Raw genomic sequence first — 26810 nt, forward strand, 5'->3', positions numbered from 1 at the left:
GATCATGGCAATTGCGGCTGCACGTTTGTCCGTTGGTCTCGGGATTACTGTCGTCAAATGAGCCAAGACATTCCCAAGGACTCAAGAGGCTGGCCTTACCATTTGAAATATATCCCAAGCATACCACGTAACCAGAATAGACTGATCCAACCACGAAACACATCGCGCTTGGGAGTCGTTAATCTCTTTGCAAATGGCGGGTGTCTTCGATAGAGCAACCAAACTTACACATAGCGAGGTGCGAAAGATGTCGTCGACACACCTAAAATGAATGATGCAATAGCGAGTACCGAAGGCAAAGTTATGTGCAGATATCGTTCACCAGTTTTGTCGGCATGCCAAGCATTGATGAGCAGCATCACGGCCCCAATCAAATAAGGCGGCGTCGTTAAAAGTAGCGTCTCCACGGTGCCTTTACCTAGGCCTTTCATAACTCTGGAATCGCTTCTTAGTAAAGGGCGCCCAAGGATATTTGTGACTTCAGCCACCTAGACCTGGATGCACTCACGCTGGAAAAAATGTGGTTATGGATCCGGCAGATACCGAGCCATACACTGATCCAAGAAGCAGCCAGACCTTGTAATCGCTGCGTGATGGAAAGATTAGCATTGATGCTGTCCAAATCTCATGATCAACTTACAAGAATGCTGATTTTGCTCCGGTTATAAAGGACTGATGATTGCTGTCCACCCAATCATCCTCTCCTATATCCGCCTCCAACCTCCACACAGCTAGCTTCTTCTCCTGATCATTGAGCCAAGGGGTAGTGCGAGGCAGGTCCGGGATAATAAAACAGGCAATAATGGCCACCGTGATCTTGAGCGAATACAATAAGCATCACTCTAAAAAAAAGTACACCTTCACACCGCTATCTGGTCAATGGCGCGGCACTACAACGTTGGACATCCGGCGCAAGAGCAGATATTACCGAGATCGTGAATAATTAAGAGTGACTTACCGTCATGCATCCCTCAATGATGAAGAGCCATCTCCATGCAGAGAGGCCACGAGCTCCGTCGAGATTTTGAGTAATTCCCGCCGCAAAAAGTCCTGAAAAGGCACCGGATATGATGGAGCCAGAATAGAGCACCGCTGTTCGCTTGACCAACTCTTTTCGAGTGTACCAGCATGACAACAGATACAAACAGCCAGGCTAGATATTGTTAGTTTACCCTAGAATGAAACGATGCGCGCCTCAGTTAGAAGCCCTACAAAATAAGCTGCTTCTATAATACCAAGCAAAAGTCGACAAACCAACAATCCGCCAAATGTCGTCGTCGCTGCTGTTGCAGTTGACACAATACCCCAAGCTACCATGCAGCTTGGAAGGTATATAGAAGGTTTTCCGAGTTTGTTCAAGAGAAGATTAGATGGAACTCAGAGGAAGTCAGCTCAATGATGCGGCTACAGAAAGAAAGCCGGGCCACGAAACCTTGCATCAGAATATAGCCAACAAAAAGGATGCTGACTGCTGTCTAAGGTGGAATCAGTACGATAAGTAGTTCAATGATGCTGGCGCATGGGCGCGTGTTTCGGAGGTATCACCTCGTATTGGTTTCCGTGAAGTCTCAAGTCCGTCTGCATACCAGCCAGCTTGGCTGAAGCAATGTTGTTGCGGTCGAGATAATTGAGAATGTACATTAGAATTGTCATCGTCAATAGTCTAAAGTCCACTTTTCTGATCATTTTGCGTTCCATTAGATTCCTCTCATTGTCGGTCATATTTTCGAAGGGTGACGACTCCGATGGTCCAGATAATTCTATCTGCGTAGTTTCGCTCTTTGGATTATCCATTGCTTAATATTTTGAGTCGCGTTAATCCCTAAATTGAAGGAAGTTGAATGGAAGAAAGGCGAAGAATAAATATTGGATGAATGCACATGAACTGCATTGCAGACGAACTATATAAAGCATCCTCCTCTCTGTATATATTTAAACCCGGGCAACACCCAGGCGACTAAAAGTCTGGGGAGATGCATCAGATGTGGCAAAGCAAAGACAAATACTACGTATCTAGGAGGTCGGAGTATTGGTCAAACATGGCAATGAATGTCTCTTTTCTTAAGCTTAATCATATGACGCTTCTGCTAGCGAGATATCAACGGCTAGTTTGCCAGTCCCATCAATCTTGTTACGAGTTGGCGCATCTCCTGGCCTTGGTCTATTGAAGATCGCCAAATCTCTTCCCGCTTTTTGATTTCCTGTTGCATTTCGTGAGGCATTTTCCTTGCGCTGGTTTGATCCGATTTGGGGTCGCTTAAGCACCCCGCATGGAGTTGGCCTTGGCGATCGACATCTTTGTCGAATGCATGTTTCTTTCGGGTGGCACTAACCCGACAGCTTTCAGTTATTGCAGTTGCTGAATATGCTAGCCCTGGACATTGAAGTACTTGGTTAAAGGAGACGCGATACCCTGTAGATGATTACTGAGAAAAACACCAGGCGAAGTTCCAAGCGAGCATACCATACGTGCAAAGACTGCGCGCAAAAGATACACAATTGTACCCTAGGAGGTCCCGGCAACCCAAAGCTGCGAAGGGTGATCTATCATCTAATGTGACCTAGATGTAACATTAGACAACATTTGGCGGTGATAGTGTGTTCGAAGGGGGAGCGCACTATGCCAAGGTTTTTTTTCCATCTTCAAGGGAGTATAACACGACTGTTTATAGGCTGGTTATTCCCAGGTTGGCTTTTACGTCCGCTTAGTGCATCCAAATACACCGTTCATGTACAGAATAGATTGTATGGATTGCACGATAGATACCAACTTTATTGGAATGCCCACCCAACGTGGGCCACGACTCGGGTCCTGGCTGGGGGGATCGCATGAATTTTATGACTGTTGGCACTGTGTTCTCGACAATACCTTCAACGTCTTGAGTCACTCACTGTTGATCCACTCTAGTTGAGTTGTAGCCAAGTTGGGTTGCAGAGAAACAAAACTACCTCAACTAATAAAGACATCTTCTACCTGCTGCGCGAGCCTACTATTATCAAACCGTTTATCTCCCTTCGGTTGTCCAGCCATCGAGACGATATCCCTCTCGTCAAACCCCTCCCAAATCGTAGCTGTATTTGTTGGACTCGTTAGCAGAATCTTAATACTTGTTTGGACCCTGCTATCTCGCGTCAACGACAGCACCTCATACAGCACCCTTTCTACCCCCAGGTCCTGCATAAACTCCGGATCATCATATGCATTGACACTATCGAGCACGCAAATAAGCGTAACGTTGCTCTTCATCAGCCGCACCAACCCGACGAAAAGCTGGCATAGCTGCTCCGTGTCGTCTTCTAGCATATCCAGATTTACCTCGCGAGTTGCGAGGTCTGCAGTGCCAAAGTTATACTGATTGAGAAGCTGAACGATGAGGCTCTTGACAATGCCAATCCCGCCCGCCAGCGGATCTTGGGCGTCTCTATGCTCGGCGCAGAAGAAGGCCAGGGTGCAGAACCGTTGATCTCGCCGCAGGCTCTGCACAATACCAGCGCTGAAGAGCGAGAGAGCCGATACGCTTGTCCGGCTGGGCTTCATGTGGCCGTGCACGAGAAGCTCGGTCGATTGTGTTTGCACCACCCACTTTTGAAACTGGGGATTGTTGATGAGCTGCTCGGCGCGGCCCTGGTCACGGCGGTTGACGAGAGCGACTGAGTTGGAGATGTTGGCGATGTCGGTCTCTTCGCCACTGTCGGCAAGGTTGAATATTTGCAAGAGCTGGTCCTGCGATATGGGCTCGGATGGCAACAAAGGGTATCGCCCGCGACTGCGTGAGCGCTCTTCTCGCAACTCAGCCATGAGTTTGACGTTCAGATGCCGAGCTTTCTCTAGATCTGCAGTATACTATTGTTTAGTATTAAGTGCGGACGCGGAAATCTCCACTCACCGCTCTTAGCAGCGCAAAATTCCTCGGATAGCTTCAGAAAGCCGTTCATAGCTGTGGCAGAGATGATGGCGTTTGCTATGTTTTCGGCGGCATTTCTTTCGTTAGCAATGGCGTTTCGTTGGTTCGACGCTGCCTCTCGGCTCAAATCTGTGGCCAATTTCCCCTGCCTGTTGGCAATTTTGCGGCCAGATATGGTCATTTCTGACTGTTTGTCTGCTATTCTCTTCTGCTCTCTCAACATCTTGAGTTGGCCCAGTTGCAGCTTTTTTAATTTCTCTAGACCTGAGGGCGCTTGTCAGATGGTTTCTCGGCAAATTGCGGATGCTGTTGCTCACCTTTTGATGCTATTATATTCACTGACCGAGTTGCGCGGATGTGCGATAAGCTGGCCTCTTCGATTAGCCGCTTGCTGCTCGAATTAATCTCGGCAAGGCATTTTGAGAGATCTGCTCTGTATTCGTCATTCTTCCACAAGACAGTAGCCGTCATCTTCAACCCTTTTTAAGTTTCCATTTAGCACCATGGTTTGCTTTGTTAGACGAGCTTTGATCGGTAAAGGGCCATACCTCTCTTTGACGAGTAGTAGAGAACAATGTCCTCCAACGCTTGGAGCACTGAAACAAGCACGTTCATAGCCGCAGAAACAATATGGTCGTCATCATTGGCGCAAAGTGCAACGATGCGTTCCGCATCTGACAGTTTCTCCCGCATTTGGCGTAGTGTTCCCTCAACTTCCTCTCGAATCTCGGCTGTCCTTTTGGCTGCCTATATTCTGTGAGACACGCAGGCTCGATGAGGCGAGTAAGAGAAGAAAAAAAATAGATGGGGAATGATTACATCAAAGATAACGTCAAACACGCAATGGACTACTGATGTATAGTCCGAGTCCGGCAGAAGCGAAAAGAGCATCTTCCCGTTGTTGGCGTGGTCGGCAAACTTATGGCTTGTCTTCTTCCAGAAGCCGATGAAGCCTGAGTAATTGTAGTATTTTGCCCTGGCTACCTCGAGCGTGTTGATAATCTCGGGCCATCCTGCTGCAGCGCGGATGCTATTAAGCGTGCCGACGAGCCCGGCTGGTTCATCGCGATTAGTGCTGAGCTGGGCCATGGCCGGGAGGAGCATTTCATCCCAGAACGGCCGCCGCGGTGGGTTGGATGAGGAGTTTTTTGACTGTTTGGGCAGCAGTTGAAACTTCTTTTGGTCATCTGTTGCCGCTTGACTCATATTGTCGTCTTTCGAGACTGGCGCGTATAGTCTGAGGGCGGGATTGAATTTCACTTGTGGGTTAGCAAAGGCTTCGTGATACTCGGGTAGGCGAGTCTCGTTGAAGTCTAAGCACGGTTGTCGTGTCCTGGACTCCCCAGCGGCCGAATTGCACGCCATGAGGTCTTGGTGGCAGGGGGGATACAGAATTGATGAGATGAGATCAGTCGAGTTCGTAGGGGAAGATGTCCCTAGAATAATGTTTGAGGCTCTGAGACCAGGGCATGAAATTCTGGGGCTTTGATTGGGCCAGCTTGTAAGATGCGCTCAGCTGTAGGACGGCAACGCCAATCAAGACTTACCGTCTGATTTGTGGTAGCACTTTCATTTACCTGAAATTGATGGCTCCTTGCCTAAAATCTGCCAGCCCAACATCTTGCTCGCAGCCTCTAGGCAAACCTGATGGAGTTGTTTGGTACCTACCTACCTAGTACCTATCATAACTACCTATCAATACATAGGTACCTAGTATAACGCGAGACTAAATGTACCTAGTTTGGAACCTGGTATAGACAATATGACTTGGTTTGTCACCAAAGCACCTTGAGTATATTATTGTTACAATCGCAAACCAGCGGTAAGTAAACTCCACCCCTATCAACCTTCGAACATGACACCCATACCATCCAGGAGATCTGGGATCCACTGCCGACGCAGTCGAACGTAGCCTCGAAGAGAACTTTGCTCTCGCAAGTCGATGGGGCTGCATCCTCCTGATTGACGAAGCCGACGTCTTCCTTGAAGCCCGCCAGACCGAAAACTTTGACCGCAACAGTCTCGTCGCAGGTATTCCTCCTCCCCTTTCTCAGTCTCTACCTTCCTCCCCAACTTTCTCCTAACAATTTCTAGTCTTCCTTCGCACTCTAGAATACTACACCGGCATCCTCTTCCTCACCACCAACCGTGTCGGCACATTCGATGAAGCCTTTACCTCACGCATCCACATCTCCCTCTACTACCCCCCTCTCGACGCATCCTCGACTTTGGCTGTTTTCCACGTCAATCTAGACCGCATCAAGACGCGTTTTCGCAAAAAGAAGGAGCGCGGCACTGCCGAGCTCGAGCTCGACGAGCGCTCCATCGACAAGTTCATCCTCGATTACTACGGCTGCAACGAGGAGGCGCGGTGGAACGGTCGGCAGATCCGCAATGCGTGTCAGACGGCTCTTGCACTCGCCGAATTCGAGGCGCAAAAGGTGGCCAACCCGGGCGTTGCGGGTGGGCGCAGCGTCATGGAGATTGCTGCTGCGTCGAGCAAGATGATCAAGGTCAAAATGACGGCCAAGCACTTCCGTGACGTGGCGAAGGCGTATCTGGCCTTTATGAAGTATCTAAGAGAGGTGCATGGGATGAGTGCTGCACAGTAGGCGAAGAACTTTATGTTGAGGCAGGATCGGTATGGGCTGGGGAAGCCATCTGCTGGGCTGGGACTGTTGGCTTCGAGGCAAAGGGGGGAGTGCCGGCAGCGGTAGTGGAAGACACTGGAAGCCGGTGCAGAAGCAGGGTTCGAGGGGGATGGGAATGCGGCGTCCAAATTTGGGGGTGCATGATGGGTATATGGAGGAGGATTTTGGGGAGTACGGGCGTGGTGAGGAATATGCGTATGGGGAAGAGCAGGAAGAGGAAGAATTGGAAGATGAAGAAGAAGAAGGGGAAGAGGAGGAGGAAGAAGAGGAAGTGGAAGAGGACCTTGAGGACGAGCAAGCTACCGAAGAGAACGAGGATGAGCACTGGGATGAGGAATTCCAGGAGGATGGCGAATATCTCTATGAAGAGCAACCAAAGGCCAGGCCTCAACCCGCCGGGAGTGGCCGTGGCGTGTATATGAGAAGCCGGGGGCAGCAACAAACTAAGCCTAAGGTGTCAGCAACAGCTCGTCCACGTACTGACGGCCTCCGCGGGAAAGGGGTTGCCGTCACCGCCGAGAGATCGCCAGGGCTACCGGCGAAGGCAACGAGAGGAAACCATCTGCCTCTAGGATTGGGACGCGGCAGGGGAAGGGGTGCAGCGGGTCCAAGTAGGAAAGTTGGAATGGCATTCAGATACGAGTAGCTCAATGCTTCAAGACGCCGAAGATTGTTTCCTTCCAGAGATTAAATAGTTTGCAGACATGATTTGGCGAAAGCCCTTCAAAACTCCGTGTACCTGAATACATCAAGGCTTATGCATTATCTAAAACTGTTTCTTGTGGATTATTTATTGACACAGATGCGTATTAGAATCCTCCAAGTTCCCAGTAGGCCTTTGTAATCTTACTGCTTACTATCGGGATAATGCTATAGGTTCTTGTTTATATCACACCTTGAAGCAGTCAGAACAATCCAATTAGAGGCGAAAGGGCTACATTCTGATGGCAATTATCTCTACTACGGGGATGCACCACAAATGATGAATCAATTGAATCAGACCACTGGTAATCACGCCACTGACATTTGACCAAAAAATGATGCTATTCATCAACGCCATGAGGGATAAGACTATTCGGCTCGGTACTGGTTCTCCAGCGGGCCAAATAGAAGCTACATGAGACGATATTATCTCCCCAATTCCTGAACTAGGTACTCTACGCCGCTAAGTGAAAATTAAACCTTCTTTGGCTTTTACTAGCAATAACAGCAATGTTCGCAGCTAGCAGGGGCAACCTCGTTAGCCGCCGGAACTACGTGCTTCCCCGAGATCCCGAAGTCTATAGAAAGGACGGCGTTTAGAAGTAAATAATGAAGTTAATATTAGCCTAGACTTAATAGCTTCCTTTCAAAAGTTAAACATTAACGTAGGCCTGCTTGATGCACTACTATACTGTAAGTCGCTGGGATGCTAAAGAATCAACTTGTGGTGCTGACCACTCACTTCTAAACATTCTACCTGTATACTCACCGGCTGGAGCACTCCTCTAGTCCCTCGTTGGAAAAGCTTTTAATAGCTGGAGGGGAATTTAACTCGAAGACAGTTCGTCCATTATGGCCCTTCCTCCGCCTCGGATCCGACTTAACCGCTCCCTTAGCCTTCTCCTTCCACTGCTTAATTTCCTTCTGGCGCGCTTCTGCTTTATCCCACCGCTCAATTTCCCTTTCGCGAAGGGCATAATCGGGAAAATATTCTCTCCGAATAGCCAGTCCAATTTTTGGCAGCTCAGCTTCAATCTCAAACAGAACATCCATCACCTTGGGCCTGTTCTTATTCATCTTTCTACGCCCAAAGGTTGGCATAGTCTGCCGCAGCGGAATGCCTATAGCATCTGGCTTTCGTGGTAGCCCGGCAACGAGAATATTCTGAGCCATTCCGATAGCTCCGACTGCAAGGAGGAACCAGGTATCGGTTTTCAGTCCTCCTGCCGTGATGAGAAAGGCTAGCCAAAGAATTGCTAGTATTACGGAGCTGACTCGTGTTCTAAAATCAGCTTTTCGTGCTGCACCAGCAAGATCATCAAGATATAGTCCCGAATTAGGTCCCGGCCCAATGACAAAAACGTGAGAATGGCCGTTGCCACGCGTAAGAATGTATGTATCTGATGTCTTTTTGCGGCAACTATACTTCTGCAGTCTCCACTCTCGCAAAGATCCCGTAACGATGGCTAGAACTGTCCCGACAACAGTCAGGAACAGAATTGACCAATTTCGTTTTGTGATGACTGGAACGGCAGCAATTACGAGCTGTGTCGGCAGCACGATGAAGAACAAGGCCCAGCACTTATCCCATTGCTGAACTCCTGTATTCTCACCAGCCTGGTGTTTGCTGTTAGACATTGACGTGATGCGGCGTATCGCAGTTGTTACTTACTTCGAAAACGGTTATCAACATTCCCGAGTCATTCTCTGATACCAATTTGTCAATTATCTTGCCATCCTCCTCAACCTGCTCTATCCAGGTTTTAAAATGCTTCGCGACCTCAAACTCTAGGTCCCTAATTAATCTTCCAAGGACCCAAGAATAATTTGTTTTCTTGATCCCACTGCTGGCAGTGATGACGACAGCTGGATAATCCGGGTCTGGCATGAGTTGGCCATCCCCAAACGCTGACATGAGCGCATTAAAAGCATACGCAACCCATCCGAAACTGAAGGACACCAGTGTGATTTTCCCGCCGGCCAACTGGGCAATTGCTTTTTGAATGATGTCGCCGCCGATGATCAACAGCACTGAGAAGACCTCCGACGGGTTCTCCATCTGGTCCAAGAATATCTCTGGGGTTGGATCTGTTCCATTTGATCGACGTTCAATGAACCGCTTGAGTGGCATCGGAGGAAGATACTGTACTTTCGTTGGTGCGCTTCTGGCTAGTTGTACTGCGTGTGATGCCGTCGTCAGACTGGAGCGCAGAGACAGAATTTGTACACAACTTACCGAAATAGAACAACATGGACCAGAGCTGCCTAGTAACGGCAGTAACTCTATTGCCCGAGGCCATGGTTGGATTTTGTTAAGGAAACTTGGCACAATCCGCGATGCAGGTGAACTACCATAGGCACATTTTATATCTGCAGCCGCATGACCCGTAAAATAGGCGGCTATGGGCAATAATGTCGGTGCCCAATGAAAACTTGGCTCTTTGCCGAGAGGAATCAGGTCCAATCAGATACAGCAGAGGGGACGCGGAGTCGGTATATCCTTATAGCCTGCTGAGACTTGAGGTGACCGATTATCGGTATGCGTATGCCGCTCTTGGTGTGCTAAGTAATATCCGTTTACATCTTACACCTATGGTGAAGTAGTTGCATATACTCTCAAGGACAATTTAAACTGGAATTGTAATTTAAACTTATTATTTAACCCCAAGTACTGCATAAGAGCTAAGGAACTATTTATGACGGATACTGAGATAAATGTAGCAATCCTGAGAATTCAAATTGCGACGCATGCCAGCTAGGCAGGAATCACTCTAGCATCACCTGCTGCACTAATATGAGGGGTTTTGCTTACGACAAGGCTCGCAGGATTTTATCAGCATAGAGGCCTAGTACACCCTTGCATGTGGTAACTAGCAGGGGTTTGTTTTTCCTGATCACCACTTCTGTCCCCGGCTGATCTTTTATACCAGTCTGTGCCTCGTTACTTACTTCCATAGAACCACATTTGCCTCTTATATGGACTTTTATTTTATATTTTAGACGGACCTACAGCCCCCAAAGCTCCGACGATGAACCACATACCGTTGCCTATTGATGATTTTGCCCACGCTCCGTTGGAAGTGCCTCATCTCTCTAACGACAGGTTCCGCTATGATGACCATGGTTTCTTGACGTACCCGCATCGAGCTGGTCTGGATCTTGAGATGATCATAGAGAAAGGTCTTGTGGATATCGATACTCTTGCACCGGCATTGCAAGCATGGCTCTGGTTTGGTCTTTTAGGAGAGATTCTCAGCATCGGCTCAAGGACACATGTTACACAGCGGATAGCGAACTACAATGCCTTTGTGACTGAGAATTCCGATGGATCTAGTGTGATTTCCACGACCAGTTTACCCCGATACATCAAAGAAGTCGGTCAGAGAAACGAGACTTTGCGCCAAGACGGCTTCTATAGCCAACGATATTACGCTTGTTTGCAGGTGGCAACGACATCGATTAACAGCTTTCTATCGAGTGAGATGTGCCGCAAGCACTTTGAAAGCGGCTGCCAATTCTCTAGACTCCCAGTCCTATTACATGTCATTCTATCCATCCAGATTCTGATAGAATCGCTTCAGGCGGCCGAATCCGTCCTCCTTCCCGGAAAGTGGGATTCGCTCTCCCAACCGACCATGAAATCCCTTGGCTGCGAATTAGTGGACAAATTATTGATTGAATCCGGCTGGTGCAAGCATGAGGTTAACAGGCTCCCTGGTTCAATACGGTTACGGTATTATCTTAGCTTCCTGCGTCCCACCGATTCCGCAGAAGGGAAAGAGAATCGCTTGTCTTGCAGCAAGGATGCTTGTGTCCATGCTCCTCAGGTTATAGATGAGCAAAACATCAAGCCTAAGCATGTAACGAAAGACTGCAAGTGTTCTATAGAGACGATACAAGATCTGCCCGTGGCGAACCTTGCCGAAACAGGGGCACATCCACTGCTGAGATTTGCTCAGACAGATGGTGCATCGCGAAAGTTAGAGTTACTTGAGACACGGTTCAACGCCAACGGAACGGATGAGATACCCTTTGTTGCAATCAGCCATGTTCGCCACCGTGGGCTCGGCAATGCTAATGCTCACTCGCTGCCTTACTGCCAACTCGCGCACATTCAGGAACTCGTCGACAAGATTTGCTTCCCCTCTGGTGGTGCCACAAGCTCTATGCCGTTCTGGTTAGATACCATGTGTGTACCCTCGGAGCGTCGCGCCCATATAAATTCTCTTAAGCGCATTTGCAAAATCTTCAAGCACGCTTGGCGCGTTCTCGTTATTGACCAGTCCCTTTGTTCCCATGCCATTGGTTCGCCAGAGGATGCTTTGATACGGATTCGATTCTCGCTTTGGAAACGCCGACTATGGACTTTGCAAGAAGGTTTCGTTGTGCCTGCCTCAAAACTGATATTCTGTTTTGCAAACGGTCTCTTTTCACTTCAGGATCTTCTCGATCGTTACGAAGACAAAACTTTGATGCCATTTCCACTATTGAAGTGCGCAAAGTTTGTTGGATTTCGTGTGCTTCCTCATCTAAAAAAGACGCTCGACGTATTGAGTGATGATATCAAGATACTAGCGGGCATGTCGCCTGCTGTTGTAGGTCACCTTGAGAAGACGAAGTTACGGCGCATATTGCGCTTGGGGTATCTGGCATCCGATAATTTCAGATATTTTCGAGAAGACTTAGAGATCCAGCAGATACAGAAGCTTCTTCCATTGCTTGGGAATTTGTACCTGGATAAACGCGATTCGCCCATTGTACCTAGCTCCCGACCTGCGGATCAAGTTATATCTTGTCTTGAAAGTCTTCATAGACTTGACATCTGACACACCTTCTATCATTGGCAGACTTGAAGTGTAATATCTGTGAGCGTTAGAGACCTGGATGTATTGAGTCATCTAATCTTAGATAAATAAACTATCTATGTCATCGACGAGGGTATTACAGAAAGATTATATATATTCCGAAAGACGTGCAAATACCAATGAAGCTAGATGAGGTACAATCCATCTATTCATGCCGACTACCTATATATTTAGTCACGCTAATAGAGGGGGAAAGTCATAACCCTTATAGAATCAATTCCTGAGACTCAATGCTGGCTTTTTTTCCAAGTCCAAGAGCCCCAATTTAATCACAATATTGTGTTTTCATTCCAATTGACCTCCTGGCTTCTCTTCCACAGGTGTTACGTTATAGCCGTCACATGTTTGTTATTTGTAGCCGTTATGGGTCCTATCCATTTCTCACTTTACTAACTATTTCCTTAGATTGAGCGTAACTGGAAATCACGCTGCGTCTCGAAGCTATGTGCCATGAGCAAACATTACCTCTATCAGCATCGCTATTCACCCGCATATTCGGAGAGCTGCCGATTCATAGGACGCGATAGCCCATATAGTTTTGCTGATGGTTGTAAATCTGCAGTATCAACATGGTGCTTGTCCAATGACAAATTCGTACCAATTCGCCGAAAACGTTCAAATGTAGGATTCAATCTACCTATAACCTGATGTATAATAATTGAGCTTCGGTATGAGTACCAGCTAATGTCATGACATTCTGGATTTTCGTGGAAATCGCGCCCATGAATGCTCCTGCTTTAGTGAGCCCAAGGCCCAAGACGGGTGCTTTGGTAACCCCAAGAGCTCTCCACTCAAGACCAAATGGATAGTAAGATATAAGTTGACTAGATAGATACAACACAAAAGAATGAATAGAGCAACAGCAAGGACCTTGAAAGCCGGCGAATTTGTTGCTTTGCCAAGTGTTGCCAATGATGTTACCACGGTGCTGACGGGAAATATAGTAGACCACCAGAATAAGCTGGGATGAATCTTGCGTGCCCATAGACATTCAATGATGGCGAAGTAGTCAATAAACATCCAAAAGACGGCAAACCCCAAAAATAGAAGCGCCATAAGCACGCAGACGACACGAACTGTTTCTGCAGACTCTTGAGTGAGAAAGAAACCTTCAGAATGACTCGATAGGCCTGATTGAGAAACAGCTGCAGTACTAAGCTGGAGCAAAGCGCTTGCAGACTGTCCACACGGTCCAATCTATGGTCTTTTTAGATAAAAGGTGATGCGAGTAGATGAAAGTTCATACCGTTAAGATCATGCTAGGAATCTTCAAAGCTGAAGGCCAGCCACTGACCATTAATCGGTGCATGTATATGGCATACATGACACAGGAAAGGCCAAGAGCGAAGCCAACACACATGAATCCGACAATAATCATTGGAATGGCAAGTTCTCGGTCAACTTGAGATGTGCCACTGCTGTCGTTGATCATAACACCGGCGACGTCACCGACACTCAACGTCCCAACGAGCGGAATAAATATCGCCGTCGGCAGCCATTTGTCTACAAACGCCCGATGAGGTTTTCGGATCAGATGCAAATAGAGAATGACGCTGATAAGGAGGACCCAGACCAAGCCTACCCACCACATCGCGTATGCTAAGATTGTAAATCCGAAGCCCCATCGTGCTGCACATATAATCTGGATCTGGGCAGCAAGAGTCAGCCAAGTGATGGCAGGACAGGCTTGAAGGGCGATCTCCTCTGAATCATTCTTTAGGTAGCGTAAAGTTGGTCTGAAGAAGAACAACCATCGGAGCAGAGATACAGCGCCAAAAACAAGAAACAGAACCAGTTCAAACACGAAGATGACGATACTACAAGTATGAGTCCACTGTGATGGGAACGGGAAGTTGTGAAGAAAAAGTCCTAGCACCCCCGTATCCATGCATATCGTAAACCTTATCCTATCGTTAGGTTTTGTTTCTCTGGAGTGATTTGCTATCACTTACCATATTGTCGAGAAGTTCTTGATGACTCTGAGCGCGGGCGAAAGACTCAAACCTTCTTCGATTTGAGGCTCAGCTGAGGAATCTGGGGACTCGGAATTAGTAGATCCGTCTTCAACTGGTGATGAATGATGCTGCTGATTCATGGTGATATATATAAAAACAACAGTGAGAATGAGTATGTTGATGTTCTATTACAAAGATCGTTGACAACGACAGCTTTCAGCCCAAGACAAGATATTTGTGACGATGACAGGAAGAAAGTAGCTTAACAGACTAGATATACCAAAGGTTCAGCTTGCAAGCGCAGTCGTCATCAGTCGCCGCCAATCCTATACTCGGTGTTCCGCGCCAACCTCAAGCTCGCGGCTGCGACAGACATATAGAAACTGCATTTTACAAGCGAACAGCATCCACTTCCCTGAGCTAGAATTGCTGTACTGTCGATCACGCTGACGTGTAAGATTCCTGTAGAAAATGCCAAATTTCAACTTTTTACAAAACTCGCATCCTAATTACGTAGGCAATCTGTATAATGACAAAGTCGCCTATGCTTTCTACAGCATCCTCTGACTCTACATGGAGAATAGGGCAACTTAGTATGTCCAAATCGCGAACTTACTGCCAGCTCAAGGCTAGAGGCAACAATCATCTGTACACTGGAATTAGTGCCTTCATGAGCAAGTAGAAGAAAGTAGTTCGAGCACGTCAGTGGCTGAGTCCTCGCAACCAGTTATTAAGCCGAACTTGTCGGAATTATATTCACATACCCTCGAGTTTCATCGAAAAGACTCTCAGGTACGATCGACCGGTTGTCGGCAATGGTAGTCTGGATACACAACCTGAAAGCATTCTCATAGCAGATCAGCGCTAATCTTGGCTTTGCCGGTTCAGCCGTTCGGGTGGCTTGACTTGTGGCAAAGGCGGCCCGATAATTGCCATTTTCTGCTCGTTGGTGGTTCTCAAGTGGTGCGTACCGCCCTAAATTCTTGATCGGAGCTACACTTACACGCCGAAGCATGATGGAGCAGCTTAATCTACTTGGGTCGTGTACATTCAGTTCTAGTTTCCGTCAATGTAGCCTCGTAAAACACCACGATAGATCGACACAGCTAGTCAGCATTTGCTCTTTGTTTGCCATATCTTGCGGATAGAATGCCCGGTGTCAGCCGGAGCTCTTTTCGCCGTACGTGTGTATATGCTTCAACGTCACACCGGCCGCTTCTTCTGCAAACGGATCATGTTCGGGATCGGCTGCGATTGCCGGAGAGGCGGCAAGCAAGATCTCAATACAGGATATTCCTTTTCAGATCTTCGAAAGGTTTCCTGTAGCGTTAGAAGCTTGAATAGGTTGTGCCGGGATTGTTGTATCCTCTCCTTCTCCATCATTCGACGTCATAGGATCACCGTCTTGTCTCTGTACTTTGAGCACAAAGAATTGGTACTCGGGTTCCGTATTTAAGGATAACGATTTCTCTGCCCAGTAGCTATGTCTCCCATTCACACATCTTTTAATACAAGAGTCACGATAATTAGTACTCTACCCAATTACATACCAAAGCTGTCATTATGGCTTCGAACTCGCCCCATGTATACCACCTGAAGGACTCTATCCCCTTCCATGAGTCATCCCTTGGGTCCATTCAGCGATGCACAGCCGACCAACTTCCTCTTCTCAATGGCATGTCACTCAAACGCCTTGTTCTTGGACCGCGTGGCATTCGAGAACCCCATTGGCATGCAAATACGCCTGAATTGGCTTACAGTTTGAGCGGAGAAGCCCTTGTGTCTGTTCTCGATTCAGGCTCCATCTTTTCGTCTTTCACCATCAAGGCTGGTGAGATGTTTCAGATTCTTTCTGGAAGCTTGCACCACATTGAAAATCTCTCTGATAGCGAATCCTGCGAGTTTCTGGTCTGCTTTAGACACGAGCGCCCAAAGGATTTTTCCCTCTCTGCGGCTTTCGGTGCCATGACACCGGCGGTATTGGGCAACACCTATAATGTGCCTGCTTCGTCATTCGAACATGTGAATTTCTCGACCAATGCAAAAGAAATCATTGCTCGCGAGGGAAAGCCAACCGTGCCAGACACCGCGCACCTACCAAACCCACACAAGTTCAATGTGGAAGGCATGGAACCGCCTCTACGAGGAGAGGGCATTGGATCAGTGAAACCCGCACGATCGCAGTTTTGGCCAGCCCTTAGTGACGGAAACCTGGCCATGTATTCTCTTACCGTTGAAGACACCGGAATGCGAGAACCACATTGGCACCCAATCACCGCAGAGATGGGCTACGTCCACCGAGGGACTGCTCGCATGAGCATCCTAGATCCTGATGGAAAGGTAGATACCTATACATTGAAAGAGGGAGATATGTATTTCATCCCTCCAGCCTATCCGCACCAAATTGAGGCTCTTCCGGAGGGTGGGAAGGACATACACTTTTGTATCTTCTTTGACCAAGCCATGCCTCGGGATATTGGATACAAGACGAGCGCTGCCGCGATTCCTCATGAGGCCATGGCAGCTACGCTGGGCTTAACCCGGAGCGAGATGCCGTCCTTGGAGACTGCGGTGGTTGATCCCTTGATGGTGAAGAGAGTGAATGATGTGGATAAAGTTGAGTCATGGACACGATAAAAAAACAAGATACGCTAGTTTGGGGCGACATGGCTCCCAAGTATCGAAGAAACAAGTATGACAACGGTGCTGGAGTTCTTGAGAGTAGTTTAGTTTTAATTCAGAAGCTTTATCCATAATAACAACGCTACATGGTCATTGTATCCGTCTGCGACATCACTATAGTCGATAGGGGCCGAAGTCCTTATATCCCGCATCCTTGACGAAAGTCTGCAGCCAAGGACCTTGCGTCTTCGCCTCAGCGAGCTCGCAGAAAAGATTTGCATGGGCCTCTCCATTTATCTTAAAAGCGGCAGAGCCATCCGCTTTTCGTTCGTCAACATAGTAAAATCTACGCAACTGTCAGTCATATCCATTCAGGCTGTTAAGTGATGGCGGTATGGCACACTTGAACCCCTTTTCTTTGTATTCAGCGGCAGCAGCCATCATCATGTGCGCAGATGCCGACTTGCCGGCGCCAGATTCTAGGAACTGTGGGAGCGGCTTGACGTTGAGGATGTTGCCCGTAAACGCAAACACTCTTGGAGCATCGTCAGGGAGCTCCGCGAAACCGAGGACGGCTTGCTGGGCAGCGACAAAAACACTAGTGTTGTTGATGGTCATGTCTCGCTTGAAAGCATCCAAAGAGATCGCAAATGGGTCGCTTGGGGGAGAGAATGTCGCGGCGCCGGCTACGAACGCTTAGCATGCATTCACCTAGAATCCTTTAGTGCTAATACATACCGTTGTAAATGACTACGCTTGGGATTCCCAGCTCCCTCTTCACTTTTATAAAGGCATTGACAACGTCATCGGGGTTGGCGAAGTCGCTTTTGATGTTAAGCTGGTTGTCTGTGCTGTCCGCCTCGTTCAGTGACCGAGCTGCGAGTGCAACCTTGTAGCCTTTCGAAGCAAAGGCCTTTGCAGTTGGTAGGCCGACTTTAGGACCTGCACCGAGGATGAGAACGATGGGAGATATTCCGGGCATGGTTTGGAATGTAGGGGACAGGTTAGACCGTGTGTAATCGAACAAGAAAGTTGAAAGCCTTTATCTATTTTATACATGCTTCCATATCTTGTCACTGAGGTAAAGAAGGGCGCAGATATTAGCAATACCCAACTAGTCAAGTAATCCGCTAGTATTCTTTGTGATAGAAGCCATCGCAGGACCGGACCAAGCCTGTGTATGCCTTTTGGGGCAATAAGTGGGTTACCGGTGGCCCGGGCCCGGACCCTTCGGAAGGTCCGAATTCGAATATTACATTATGCCAATTCCGTTCGTTACAAGGCGGGAATATGCATTTGCTGCCTCAATTCCTATCTTTCTATAGCAATTAATAATTATTCAGTTGTACGCCAATACGTTGATTGTTTTTAAAGCTACACGAAGTTGCTCGTTTTTTACTCCGAGCAAGGAAAATTAGAAGCGGGGTGTGCTATCGCGGATTACCTATCAAGGGAGAAGAGGGCTTTGAGTCCTCCGCTCCGACTGGTTTTTTTGCCTTCGAGCGTAGGCTTGTATATTCGCTATCTATTCGTTCCTTTGGTACATCATGATGACCTGGAATACTATCTTGTCTTTTCAACGTTTGTCAGCTTGATCATCCTTCAAATTAGTGTTAAATCGTGTAGGCCTCTCAAGGCAGGAGAAGAAGCGATGTATTTAAAAGAGAGACCAGACGGAAGTGAAGCCAGGTCCATCTTGCGGTCTATCATCTGCCTCATGTTTCCACATCATCCAAAAGACAAGTCAATTCGCAATCTCTCCGGTCTACAGTCAATCCTCGGATAATCCGATATACGTTCATCCAAAACGGGGAAAATGGAGGCGATCAAAGTGCTGGGAATTCACGGGCCTAATGCTGGTAAAGTTCTTCTCCTCTGTGAGGAGCTAGGGCTGCCATATGAGACCGAATTGATCCCACTTACCGACGTCAAGAATCCCAAGTACGTCGCCATCAACCCAAACGGCCGGCTGCCGTCTATCCAGGATCCAAATACAGATCTCACGCTATGGGAATCGGGCGCTATTATCGAGTACCTGACAGAAAATTACGACAAAGACCACAAGCTAAGCTTCGTGCCGGGCACAGTTGAAGCCTACCACGCTCGTCAATGGCTCTTCTACCAGACCACTGGCCAGGGACCGTACTACGGGCAGGCGATGTGGTTTATTATATATCAGCCACTTCCCGAGGCCCGCGAGCGCTACGTTAAGGAGGTTAACCGCGTAACCGGAGTACTAGAGGGACACCTGGCAAAGCAGAAGCCTGACGCGGATGGCAACTCCTGGTTCGTGGGTGGCCGCCTCTCCTACGTGGACATCGCCTTCTTTACATGGCAGCACACCGCCGAGCCGCGAATTCCGAATGAAGAGTTCAACCAGGATGACTACCCGCATGTCAAGAAGTGGCTAGACAACATGCTCGCACGCCCGAGTGTGCAAAAGCTCCTGAAGCTCCAAGAAGCCAAATAGGCTGTGGCAAGGGGGAGGGCATCTCTACCTTACAGAGGCGAGCCACTGTGAGGGTAGATGGAGATGAAGACAGATCATGTTAAAGCAGGACGTTGAATCAATTACTTCTGCCGTTTTAATCACCTTCACAAAGACTTGTTCCTTCGAGACCGGCCTAGCCAGATAATAAGCTTATCGGCCAATAGCCAGAAGAGTTAACCCTTGTTGTCTTAATTTCCCACGATAAATGCGAAATAGTTTCTTTGTAGTCATAATAGCTATATTTACTACGAGCTTAGAGGGCTTAAGCGTTGTGTCTTCAAAAGCTGATGTTTGCTTATCGGCTCTGTGTCTCGTGAGAAGTTTAGCTACCCTGGCCGGATTCAAACCTGCCCTATGCGATGAGCGCACAAATGCACAGACACTGTTGCTAAACAAGGATTTTTAAAAACTGATCGTGCTCAAATAATCATGTAGAGGACGCTAGAGGCCTCAAACTGAAAAGTTGAACAGCCTCTTTTGCTTCAAGATTTAGGCTGTTGCAAGTGCGACGCATTCGTACCAGTTCGTCGGACTGTGATAGTGTCCTTGGATCCCTGGCAAGTGTCTCCAACAGACGCAGAAATGGCTCGACGAGATCGAGATCTGAAATTGCGTCAGGCGACATAGGATTTTGTGTTAAATTATAGAGCATGCTGCTGGCCGCAGCGAAGAAAGCATGAAGGAGCATCCTATAGTGCGTCAGAAATAGAATTCAGGAAAGTTTTGTTTGCCTAGAGATCACTTACCAGACACAGGCGCAGTCTCCTTGAGGGATGGATTCCACAAGACGGATCGCTTTGCGTGACTCAGCCACGCAAAGACTGCTTGGAGATAATGATGGTTCAGACCGACTGAGCTCTTGGTTGGAGGAAGATTGCGCCGCCGGGGGCAAGTGGTGATCAATCATTGCGAGGCAATGAATATATGTGAGTCTTAAGACCACCTTGTGGATCATCTCGCCTGATAGCTGGGCCCCTGAGAATGTCGTAGAGTCCTCTGGTAGTTCTAGCTGAGCGCTGGACTTCCAGTAAGATAATAAAGAGCTCAGTTCTTGTGCAGCAATCGCCCTCTGTGTCGCCGTTTGTCGTCCAGCCTGTACCGAGTATAGTTGTTTATATACCTGCCCCTGAACCAGCGCAAGCCCTATGCGACAGTTGAAGAGGTCCATATTACCTGATTCAAGACTTGTGTTTGATGGCAGACGTACATCCATGTCATCGTCATCTTGACCAAAGGGTCGGCCCGTCCGTAGACTGATATCCTTGTCAAGAATGTACACCTTCCAGAACACCCGCCTCCGCTTCTCGGCTTGTGATTCCATGAGCCCTAGACCGGAACATTCTCTGTGCAGATTCATAGCCTGTGCCAAGCGGAGAGCAGCAGCAACGAGCATTGCAGCTGGCTCCGGATCCGGTGTGCCCTGAAGAATGCAAGCCATGCCCGCCAGAGCCTGGACGGCAGAGAGACTGCGGTCAGAGACGTTCAGCTCAGAGACGACGCTGAGGGCGTTTTGCACATAACCAAAAGCCAGAATGTGATCCTGTGTCGGATCTATGGCGCGTATGGAGCGGAGACGATGAGCTATCGACAGCACAACATTGAGGCATGCCCACCAACCAGCGTCTTTAGGGTTGGAAGTCGAGTACTTGAGTTGAAACTCTCTCAAGAAGTCCTCTTCATCAAAAAGCGGGAGGAACCTATTATAGTTGTTGAAAGTTTCCTCGATCAACTCTATAGCGACTGCTTTTGTGGGAAGCTGCTGCCGCGCTGGCAGAGAAACTGGGTGTAATTCAGGAGCGGGATGAGGCCACATACGTTCAGTTATATATCCAAGCGTAGAAACATCAGGTTCGTTGTGGTCGTGTACCCGAAATGCTGCTCCAAGGTTAAACCCCAGATTGCTCGTTTGTTTGGGCGAGGGAGTATGTGGCTTACTCTCTGGTGCCCATGGATTATTTCCATTGGGAGATTTGATCAATGCCGCTGTGTTAAGAAATGCTGCGTGTGTCGTCTGCTCTTTACGCGAGTTCATGTCATGTACAATTGGCTTTCCCAGCGACCTCTCTCCTAGCAACGCCTCTACTCCTAAAAGTCTTTTCTCGAGCTGTGCGATGTATTTGAAGCTGCGCAACATTTAACAAAGGTGAACTCCATGGGGCTGGAGTGGCATACTGACCCAGCTGGTCTGCGAGTCTTTCTCTTCACTGCAATTGGCGTAAAATGACACCTTGTGCCATATTTGGTGCATGGACTGCATCCTTGTGGAGTAGGCTCGCAGCGGATCTTTTTCTTCCGACACATGTCGCAGGCCTTGTATTACACCGTCAACAGAGGCATAATAGCAATGAACTTCGGCTTAACTCACACCAACGACGACTGGCCGCTCTTCTGAACTAGAACTTGGTTGAGCCCTGAAACTCGTTTGTGACTCCATGGCCTGCTGTTTGAAGGTCGCCCCGATTGAAAAGGTGTAAGGCGAGGGTTCGAAGAAGTCTGGGCTTAAGTGCTTCACTGCTTAGTGACCTACAGCAACCTGAGAAAATACCTTGATCAGCTCCAACAGAGGTATTCATTAGCTCTCTCGTTATGAGCAGACAGGAGATGGCTTATAAATCAGACTCCTTCAGTAGACTCCAAGCCCCACACTTTTCCATGCGTTGATTTGTTCCACCTTGATAGGCCTGCTCGAGAGCCCAATTGCCTATGCAACTGTTCAGCGTCATTCTCCGCAGCGGCTGAAGGCTGTTTATTGTTGGAATCTATGGTTTCATGTTGGCTCACTAGTTGCAAGATCGCTGGTAGTCTTCTCATTGCCATTGCAAATTTTATCATGGCATAACTAGGCTTTGCTAGTTGAAAATCGAGTTTTTAACCGATACCATTCCTTTTTCAGAGTCCCCTTCTTCTTTGCCTCTAGTTCCAGCATCTCATTGTCTGGCGAGTCCATTTCAAGGCACAAGATAATGGGATCACCATCTATCTTGCGCTTATACGTATATACCTCTGCCGATGCATTCGATGCGCACTTAGTTGGCCCACCAGGTGCTATCGCTTGCTTGGGACATTTACTGCAACAAAACCTTAGGATAGAAAGCGGCCTGGAATTATTCGATGTTGCGACGCAGTTAAACCGAGAATGGCGGCTTCTTTCGTCCCGATATTCAGGGGGAAGCCATATAAGCCGCTCTCCATCAAGAGTTACCCAAGAACGCAGTGAATCGATATTGAATGATGGTTCCTCTGTGGTGAGAAGGGCTTCATCATCAATCTCGCTTCTTGGCGTATCGCTTGGACTTATTGTCAACACAATCTGTATAATGACATCGGAATGTTCCCTTTCGTCTGTATAATGTCTGTGTCTGAATATCAAATGGTGATTGTCCAAGAATGATAGTGGTTTATGGATGGATCGACTTTTGTAAGCTCCATTTTCAAGCTCTTCAATCTTTTTATGTAAGTGATCAGTTAGTTTCGCATTAGAGAGAACGACTAAACTCGTTCCTGAACTCGATGTAATGTCCCAAACCTCGATCCTAGTCGTTCGAACACCATCATCATCAAAGTCGAAGGAGATTGCTATTCGCTTGCTGTCTGGGGAGAATTGGAGATCAATTCCGATTATAGATTTGCTTTTTAAGAACATCAAAAGCTTACCCGAGACTGTGTCCCAGACCTTGATGTGTGTGTATCTGTATTTCTCAGACGGAGAGGATGCATCAGGTGATTGCGGCAGGGTCCTGGAAGAAGCCAAGAACTGACTATCAGGAGAGAAGATGGTTTTACCGAGTCCCGTGGAGAAAACATTAACTGATTGTTCACTCTCAATTACATCCAAAACTCGTTTTTCAGTCTTGGAAGAGATATCCCATAGTTTTAAGGACGAGAGGGACTTGGCAAATATCTTTGTCGAATCAGGAGAAAACTCAACGTGACTCTCGGCCCTAATAAGCAGTATACCGACTTGTGGAGCTTGAAGCTCATGCATAGGGGCCATTGAGTCTAGCTTCCATATCTTCAAGACATCTTCTTGCCATGACGCAAGGAGCTCACCTTGAGGGGAGATCAGAACTGTGCCCGGTCTGTTATCGCGCAAAGCTGGGTCCGGCGAGAACAGTTCTTGTCGACCCACTTCGATAACATCAATGGAAGCGCTAGACGCGGAAAATAACCATTTGCTGTCATGGGAAAACTCGAGGTGATACGATTCCCCTCTAGTCTTCTGTACGCATTGGCCCGACCTGATATTCCAGAGCCCTACCACGCCATACATGCTCACTGCAAGTAGGTTTCCGTCAGCTGAAAATGCCATTATTCCATTTGCTTGGCTGGCTAGTTCGATTTTCCGGTAGATTTCATTTGTTGTAGTGTCGAATAACATAATTATAGAGTCGGCCCCGCGAGAAGGTTCGAATAAGGCTGCTAGATAGTCACCCAAGGGTGGAAAGGCATATCCACGGAGCTCGCCAAATGTCGATGTATGAACAACATTAGCTTTATCAAGACCGCATATGATGGTGTCCCCGCGGTGAGGACCAGAGATAGTGTAATCTCCACGTTGAATACTACGATTTTTCCCACGCTCCAGATAAGCATATGCCACTCTACCACCAATAGGTGAAAACATAAAGTGGTCTGAATCGCCTTTCATTAAATCATTGCTGATCCTCTCACCCGTTGCGGTATCCCATACAGCAACAAAGCTGTTCAAATCATCGTCTTCAAGACGAGCGCCAAGGATTCCAGGTTCGGAGCGAAAAAATGACATATCCCTCATTATCGTCTGTAGTGGAAGTTGAAGTTGTCGGATGAGTTTGCCAGAAGAGACATCCCAGATCATCAGCCTCTTCTCATCAATGTCCATGGCTGCTAACTCGTCGTCGTTCCATGGAGAAAAGACGTAATGATGTGCATAGGCTTTAATATTTCGCATGGATCTTCCCGTTTTAACATCCCAAATTTGGATATCATTGAGACCTTCGGATGCTATCCAGGTATCGCAACAAGAGACACTCAAATAATGGTATGATGCGAGAAATTTATCTTTATGAGGATCGTCAAACTTTTGTACACACGATGTCCAGTCTCTCAGGTCATTCGGTAGGATTCGAACCCAATGGGGAGATTCCGCCTGAAATGATTGTCGAATGATGCTTTTAGCTGGGCTGAAAAGTAAGGCCGACACATAAACTTGTAAAGGAGCATCTTCTATAACTTTGCCGAACATTTGAAGGAATCGATGAGCATCCCAGACCAACTCCGATTGAGGCTTTTTAATTAACGATATTGTTAGTCTATGCTTTACCTCTAATGATCGATTATATCTAACTCACCAATAACCTCTTCAGCTTCTGCAGTCCTGCCTGACCGTAGTAAACATTCCTTAGAAGGCTTAGGGCCTCAAGCCAGTAGATAAACCTTTTCAAGAGAAATTTATATATCATCTCATGGCCTTGGGTGCCACTGGCTCGTGATATTGAGTCTTCAAAATGGTCAATCCAATAGATACAACAGTATCCAACTGCAGCCAATGGGTCGGGGCTCGGAGTGCCATCCAGGTCATTGAGTAAAAAGCCAGGCTTAGCCAGCTTATACATATCTCTTCTCAAAGTAGCCGTTATTGCAGATATAGAAGTGCTAAAAATATGCTTATGAACAAGCTCGATACCGCCATGAAATAGTCGATCGGAGGCCTTGTCCAGAATAAAATTTTTAGCAGACTGATGGATAAAATAGATGATACCATTCCTTTTAGTTAGGAAAGAACCACAATAGCCCAACGCTTCCTCCCAGCGCTTTTCCAAGAGCTCGATGTTATCGACTTTTGATGGGAAAGGGCTCAGAGTCTCAAACTCTTGTAGGCTCAGAGGTCGGCGCGCGACAGTGCTAATAGCTAGAATCCGCCTACCCCAGTCTGATTCGTTGTTGAGAACCTTTTCTATCATGCGCTCGTAGAGGTTGTTGAGCCCTCGGGGATATTCCGCAGATTTTGGAAGAGGATCAAAGGAGGGGGCTTTTGCAAGTAGCTCGCAGACCAACGCAACCCAAAGAAAGGTACCATCGGCGTTCTGTGAAAGGTATTCTTGTATAGACCCTTGTACAGCTGGTGTATACCCTTTGATCTTTGATAGACTGTTTGCCTTGAACTCAATGTAAAGACTAATTGCGCTTGATATGAAAGTTGTATTAAGCTCTAGACTTATAATGAGTTTGGTGTTATTGCGGACTAGTATATCCTGAATATCTGTCTCGTTACGGCTCGAAACAAGCCATTTGACTTGAAGATTTGAAGAGCTTTGTAAAAAGCCAAGAAAAAGTGGTAGATCTGCTAGACACTCATCCAAAGCATCAACAATAATAGTTAAATCTTTGGTAATGGGGTCTTGAAGCATATTGAAGAAGATTCGCGATAGGATAGTCCACGAATTTGAATCTTCAAACAAAAGTTTCCCAAATTTGCTGTATTCAGTTTTTAGATAGGAAATCAACGATGGTTGCTTGGAAATAAGCATATGCATTAGCCCTCGTAAGATTGATGATGCATTATTAAGGCGAGAATCCGTCGCTTGACATAGGAAATAGCATAGATTGCTGGTAGTACTTTGTAGCTCATTAATAATGCCACACAGTAACATAGTCTTTCCTTTGCCAGGGTCGCCTTTAATCCATAAGAGACGCGTTTCATTGTCGTTATTGTGGTGCCATTGCGTGTATGCGTCATTTTCGAGTACCCAGGCATATACATCGTGTAATAGACCGCCTTTTGTCTGCTCAATACGGGCCTTATCATCCGGAGGGCTGGTGATATATAGATCTCTGAGACATGCTCGATCTGCTTCGTGCTTGAAATCCACCGAAGGCAACTTGTCCGACTGGGGGTAACGATCAATTAATCCTCTTGCGGCGGATGCAGCTGTTGCGGCAGCGAAGCTCTCCCAATCCACTGACATCTTATGGCCATCTCCATACGTCGATACACCTTTGATGATGATGCAAGGAAGTTCATCCCAGATCCCAGCTCCCTCTGTTTCAAAAGCTAAGATTTGATGTTTTTGAGCGATGCGGTCACGCTCAACTCCTGAATTCAAGACTGTATCGCCGGATCCAAACCTTCCTATGAAGATAGATGGTTGCTGGGAAGCTATGTAATCGCCATTATCCTCTAACTCTTTTCTATAACTCAGGCGTTCTCGAGGAACAAGATAGCTATTATCGCACCCGGTTTGCACGCAAGGTATCTCTTTAGATTGCTCGCACGGAAGACTTTTGGTTCCTGTATAGATGTTGCATTGTATGCATGAGGAAATGTAATGCTTATGAACATAAGCCGGGTTAAAAAGCATATCATTCGTAGACCCGGGATACTGATAAGTCGCCTTATCCTTCTGTCTTCGTTGGTTTCCCTTCTTGGATGCCTGATCCTGAATCTTCCTTAAGTAGAACGACATTTTATCTTCGAGGCGATGTAAGCCCACTTCTGTTCTCATAATAGCGACTAGATTTCGTATATTTTTATCAGGGCGACTTAGACGATCTTCAAGCGTATCCTTTTCAACGTACTCGTTAGGATAACGACTACCCAAATCATATTGAAGGACTGTTCCACTAATAACAACGTCGCC

General features: G+C 47.3%; 10 protein-coding genes across 11 annotated transcripts; 5 read left to right on the plus strand and 5 right to left on the minus strand.

Annotated features, from left to right (window-relative positions):
* Positions 1-2934: 2934 nt before the first annotated feature.
* On the minus strand, positions 2935-5111 carry TrAtP1_009430 (uncharacterized protein; the record flags this gene model as incomplete). The annotated part of the gene is made up of 5 exons (XM_014091454.2): positions 2935-3834; positions 3888-4169; positions 4223-4384; positions 4454-4652; positions 4725-5111. The coding sequence occupies 5 exons, from the start codon at positions 5109-5111 to the stop codon at positions 2951-2953; spliced, it is 1914 nt and encodes a 637-aa protein (XP_013946929.2). The 3' UTR covers positions 2935-2950.
* A 157-nt stretch (positions 5112-5268) lies between these two features.
* TrAtP1_009431 (uncharacterized protein) lies at positions 5269-6517 on the plus strand (the record flags this gene model as incomplete). The annotated part of the gene is made up of 3 exons (XM_066114280.1): positions 5269-5351; positions 5428-5465; positions 6000-6517. The coding sequence occupies 3 exons, from the start codon at positions 5269-5271 to the stop codon at positions 6515-6517; spliced, it is 639 nt and encodes a 212-aa protein (XP_065970374.1).
* Positions 6518-6548: 31 nt separating this feature from the next.
* Positions 6549-7202, plus strand: TrAtP1_009432 (uncharacterized protein; the record flags this gene model as incomplete). The annotated part of the gene is made up of 1 exon (XM_066114281.1): positions 6549-7202. One exon carries the CDS (start codon positions 6549-6551, stop codon positions 7200-7202), a length of 654 nt encoding a protein of 217 aa, XP_065970375.1.
* A 699-nt stretch (positions 7203-7901) lies between these two features.
* TrAtP1_009433 (uncharacterized protein) lies at positions 7902-9919 on the minus strand. Its single transcript, XM_014091452.2, has 3 exons — positions 9495-9919; positions 8931-9436; positions 7902-8875 (listed from the first exon to the last, which is right to left on the minus strand). The coding sequence occupies exons 1-3, from the start codon at positions 9556-9558 to the stop codon at positions 8024-8026; spliced, it is 1422 nt and encodes a 473-aa protein (XP_013946927.2). The 5' UTR covers positions 9559-9919; the 3' UTR covers positions 7902-8023.
* A 217-nt stretch (positions 9920-10136) lies between these two features.
* TrAtP1_009434 (uncharacterized protein) lies at positions 10137-12259 on the plus strand. The gene has a single exon (XM_014091451.2). It carries the CDS (start codon positions 10288-10290, stop codon positions 12082-12084), a length of 1797 nt encoding a protein of 598 aa, XP_013946926.2. The 5' UTR covers positions 10137-10287; the 3' UTR covers positions 12085-12259.
* A 1104-nt stretch (positions 12260-13363) lies between these two features.
* Positions 13364-14218, minus strand: TrAtP1_009435 (uncharacterized protein; the record flags this gene model as incomplete). Its single annotated transcript, XM_014091450.2, has 2 exons — positions 13364-13940; positions 14076-14218. The coding sequence occupies 2 exons, from the start codon at positions 14216-14218 to the stop codon at positions 13364-13366; spliced, it is 720 nt and encodes a 239-aa protein (XP_013946925.2).
* A 1423-nt stretch (positions 14219-15641) lies between these two features.
* TrAtP1_009436 (uncharacterized protein) lies at positions 15642-16715 on the plus strand (the record flags this gene model as incomplete). Its single annotated transcript, XM_014091449.2, has 1 exon — positions 15642-16715. One exon carries the CDS (start codon positions 15642-15644, stop codon positions 16713-16715), a length of 1074 nt encoding a protein of 357 aa, XP_013946924.2.
* A 78-nt stretch (positions 16716-16793) lies between these two features.
* On the minus strand, positions 16794-17829 carry TrAtP1_009437 (uncharacterized protein). The gene is made up of 3 exons (XM_014091448.2): positions 17439-17829; positions 17104-17386; positions 16794-17046 (listed from the first exon to the last, which is right to left on the minus strand). The coding sequence occupies exons 1-3, from the start codon at positions 17680-17682 to the stop codon at positions 16875-16877; spliced, it is 699 nt and encodes a 232-aa protein (XP_013946923.2). The 5' UTR covers positions 17683-17829; the 3' UTR covers positions 16794-16874.
* Positions 17830-18320: 491 nt separating this feature from the next.
* Positions 18321-21747, minus strand: TrAtP1_009439 (uncharacterized protein). 2 transcript variants are annotated; one of them, XM_066114282.1, is made up of 5 exons: positions 21557-21747; positions 21368-21501; positions 21127-21314; positions 19938-21066; positions 18321-19880 (listed from the first exon to the last, which is right to left on the minus strand). In XM_066114282.1, exons 1-5 carry the CDS (start codon positions 21623-21625, stop codon positions 19619-19621), a joined length of 1782 nt encoding a protein of 593 aa, XP_065970376.1. In that variant the 5' UTR covers positions 21626-21747; the 3' UTR covers positions 18321-19618. The 2 variants fall into 2 exon arrangements, with proteins under 2 accessions (XP_065970376.1, XP_065970377.1); XM_066114283.1 differs by having other exon boundaries at positions 19938-21314; positions 21368-21747.
* On the plus strand, positions 18517-19170 carry TrAtP1_009438 (uncharacterized protein; the record flags this gene model as incomplete). The annotated part of the gene is made up of 1 exon (XM_014091447.2): positions 18517-19170. One exon carries the CDS (start codon positions 18517-18519, stop codon positions 19168-19170), a length of 654 nt encoding a protein of 217 aa, XP_013946922.2.
* Positions 21748-26810: the final 5063 nt, after the last annotated feature.

The sequence above is a fragment of the Trichoderma atroviride genome, chromosome 5 (assembly GCF_020647795.1).
Source record: "Trichoderma atroviride chromosome 5, complete sequence".
Classification (NCBI taxonomy): domain Eukaryota; kingdom Fungi; phylum Ascomycota; class Sordariomycetes; order Hypocreales; family Hypocreaceae; genus Trichoderma; species Trichoderma atroviride.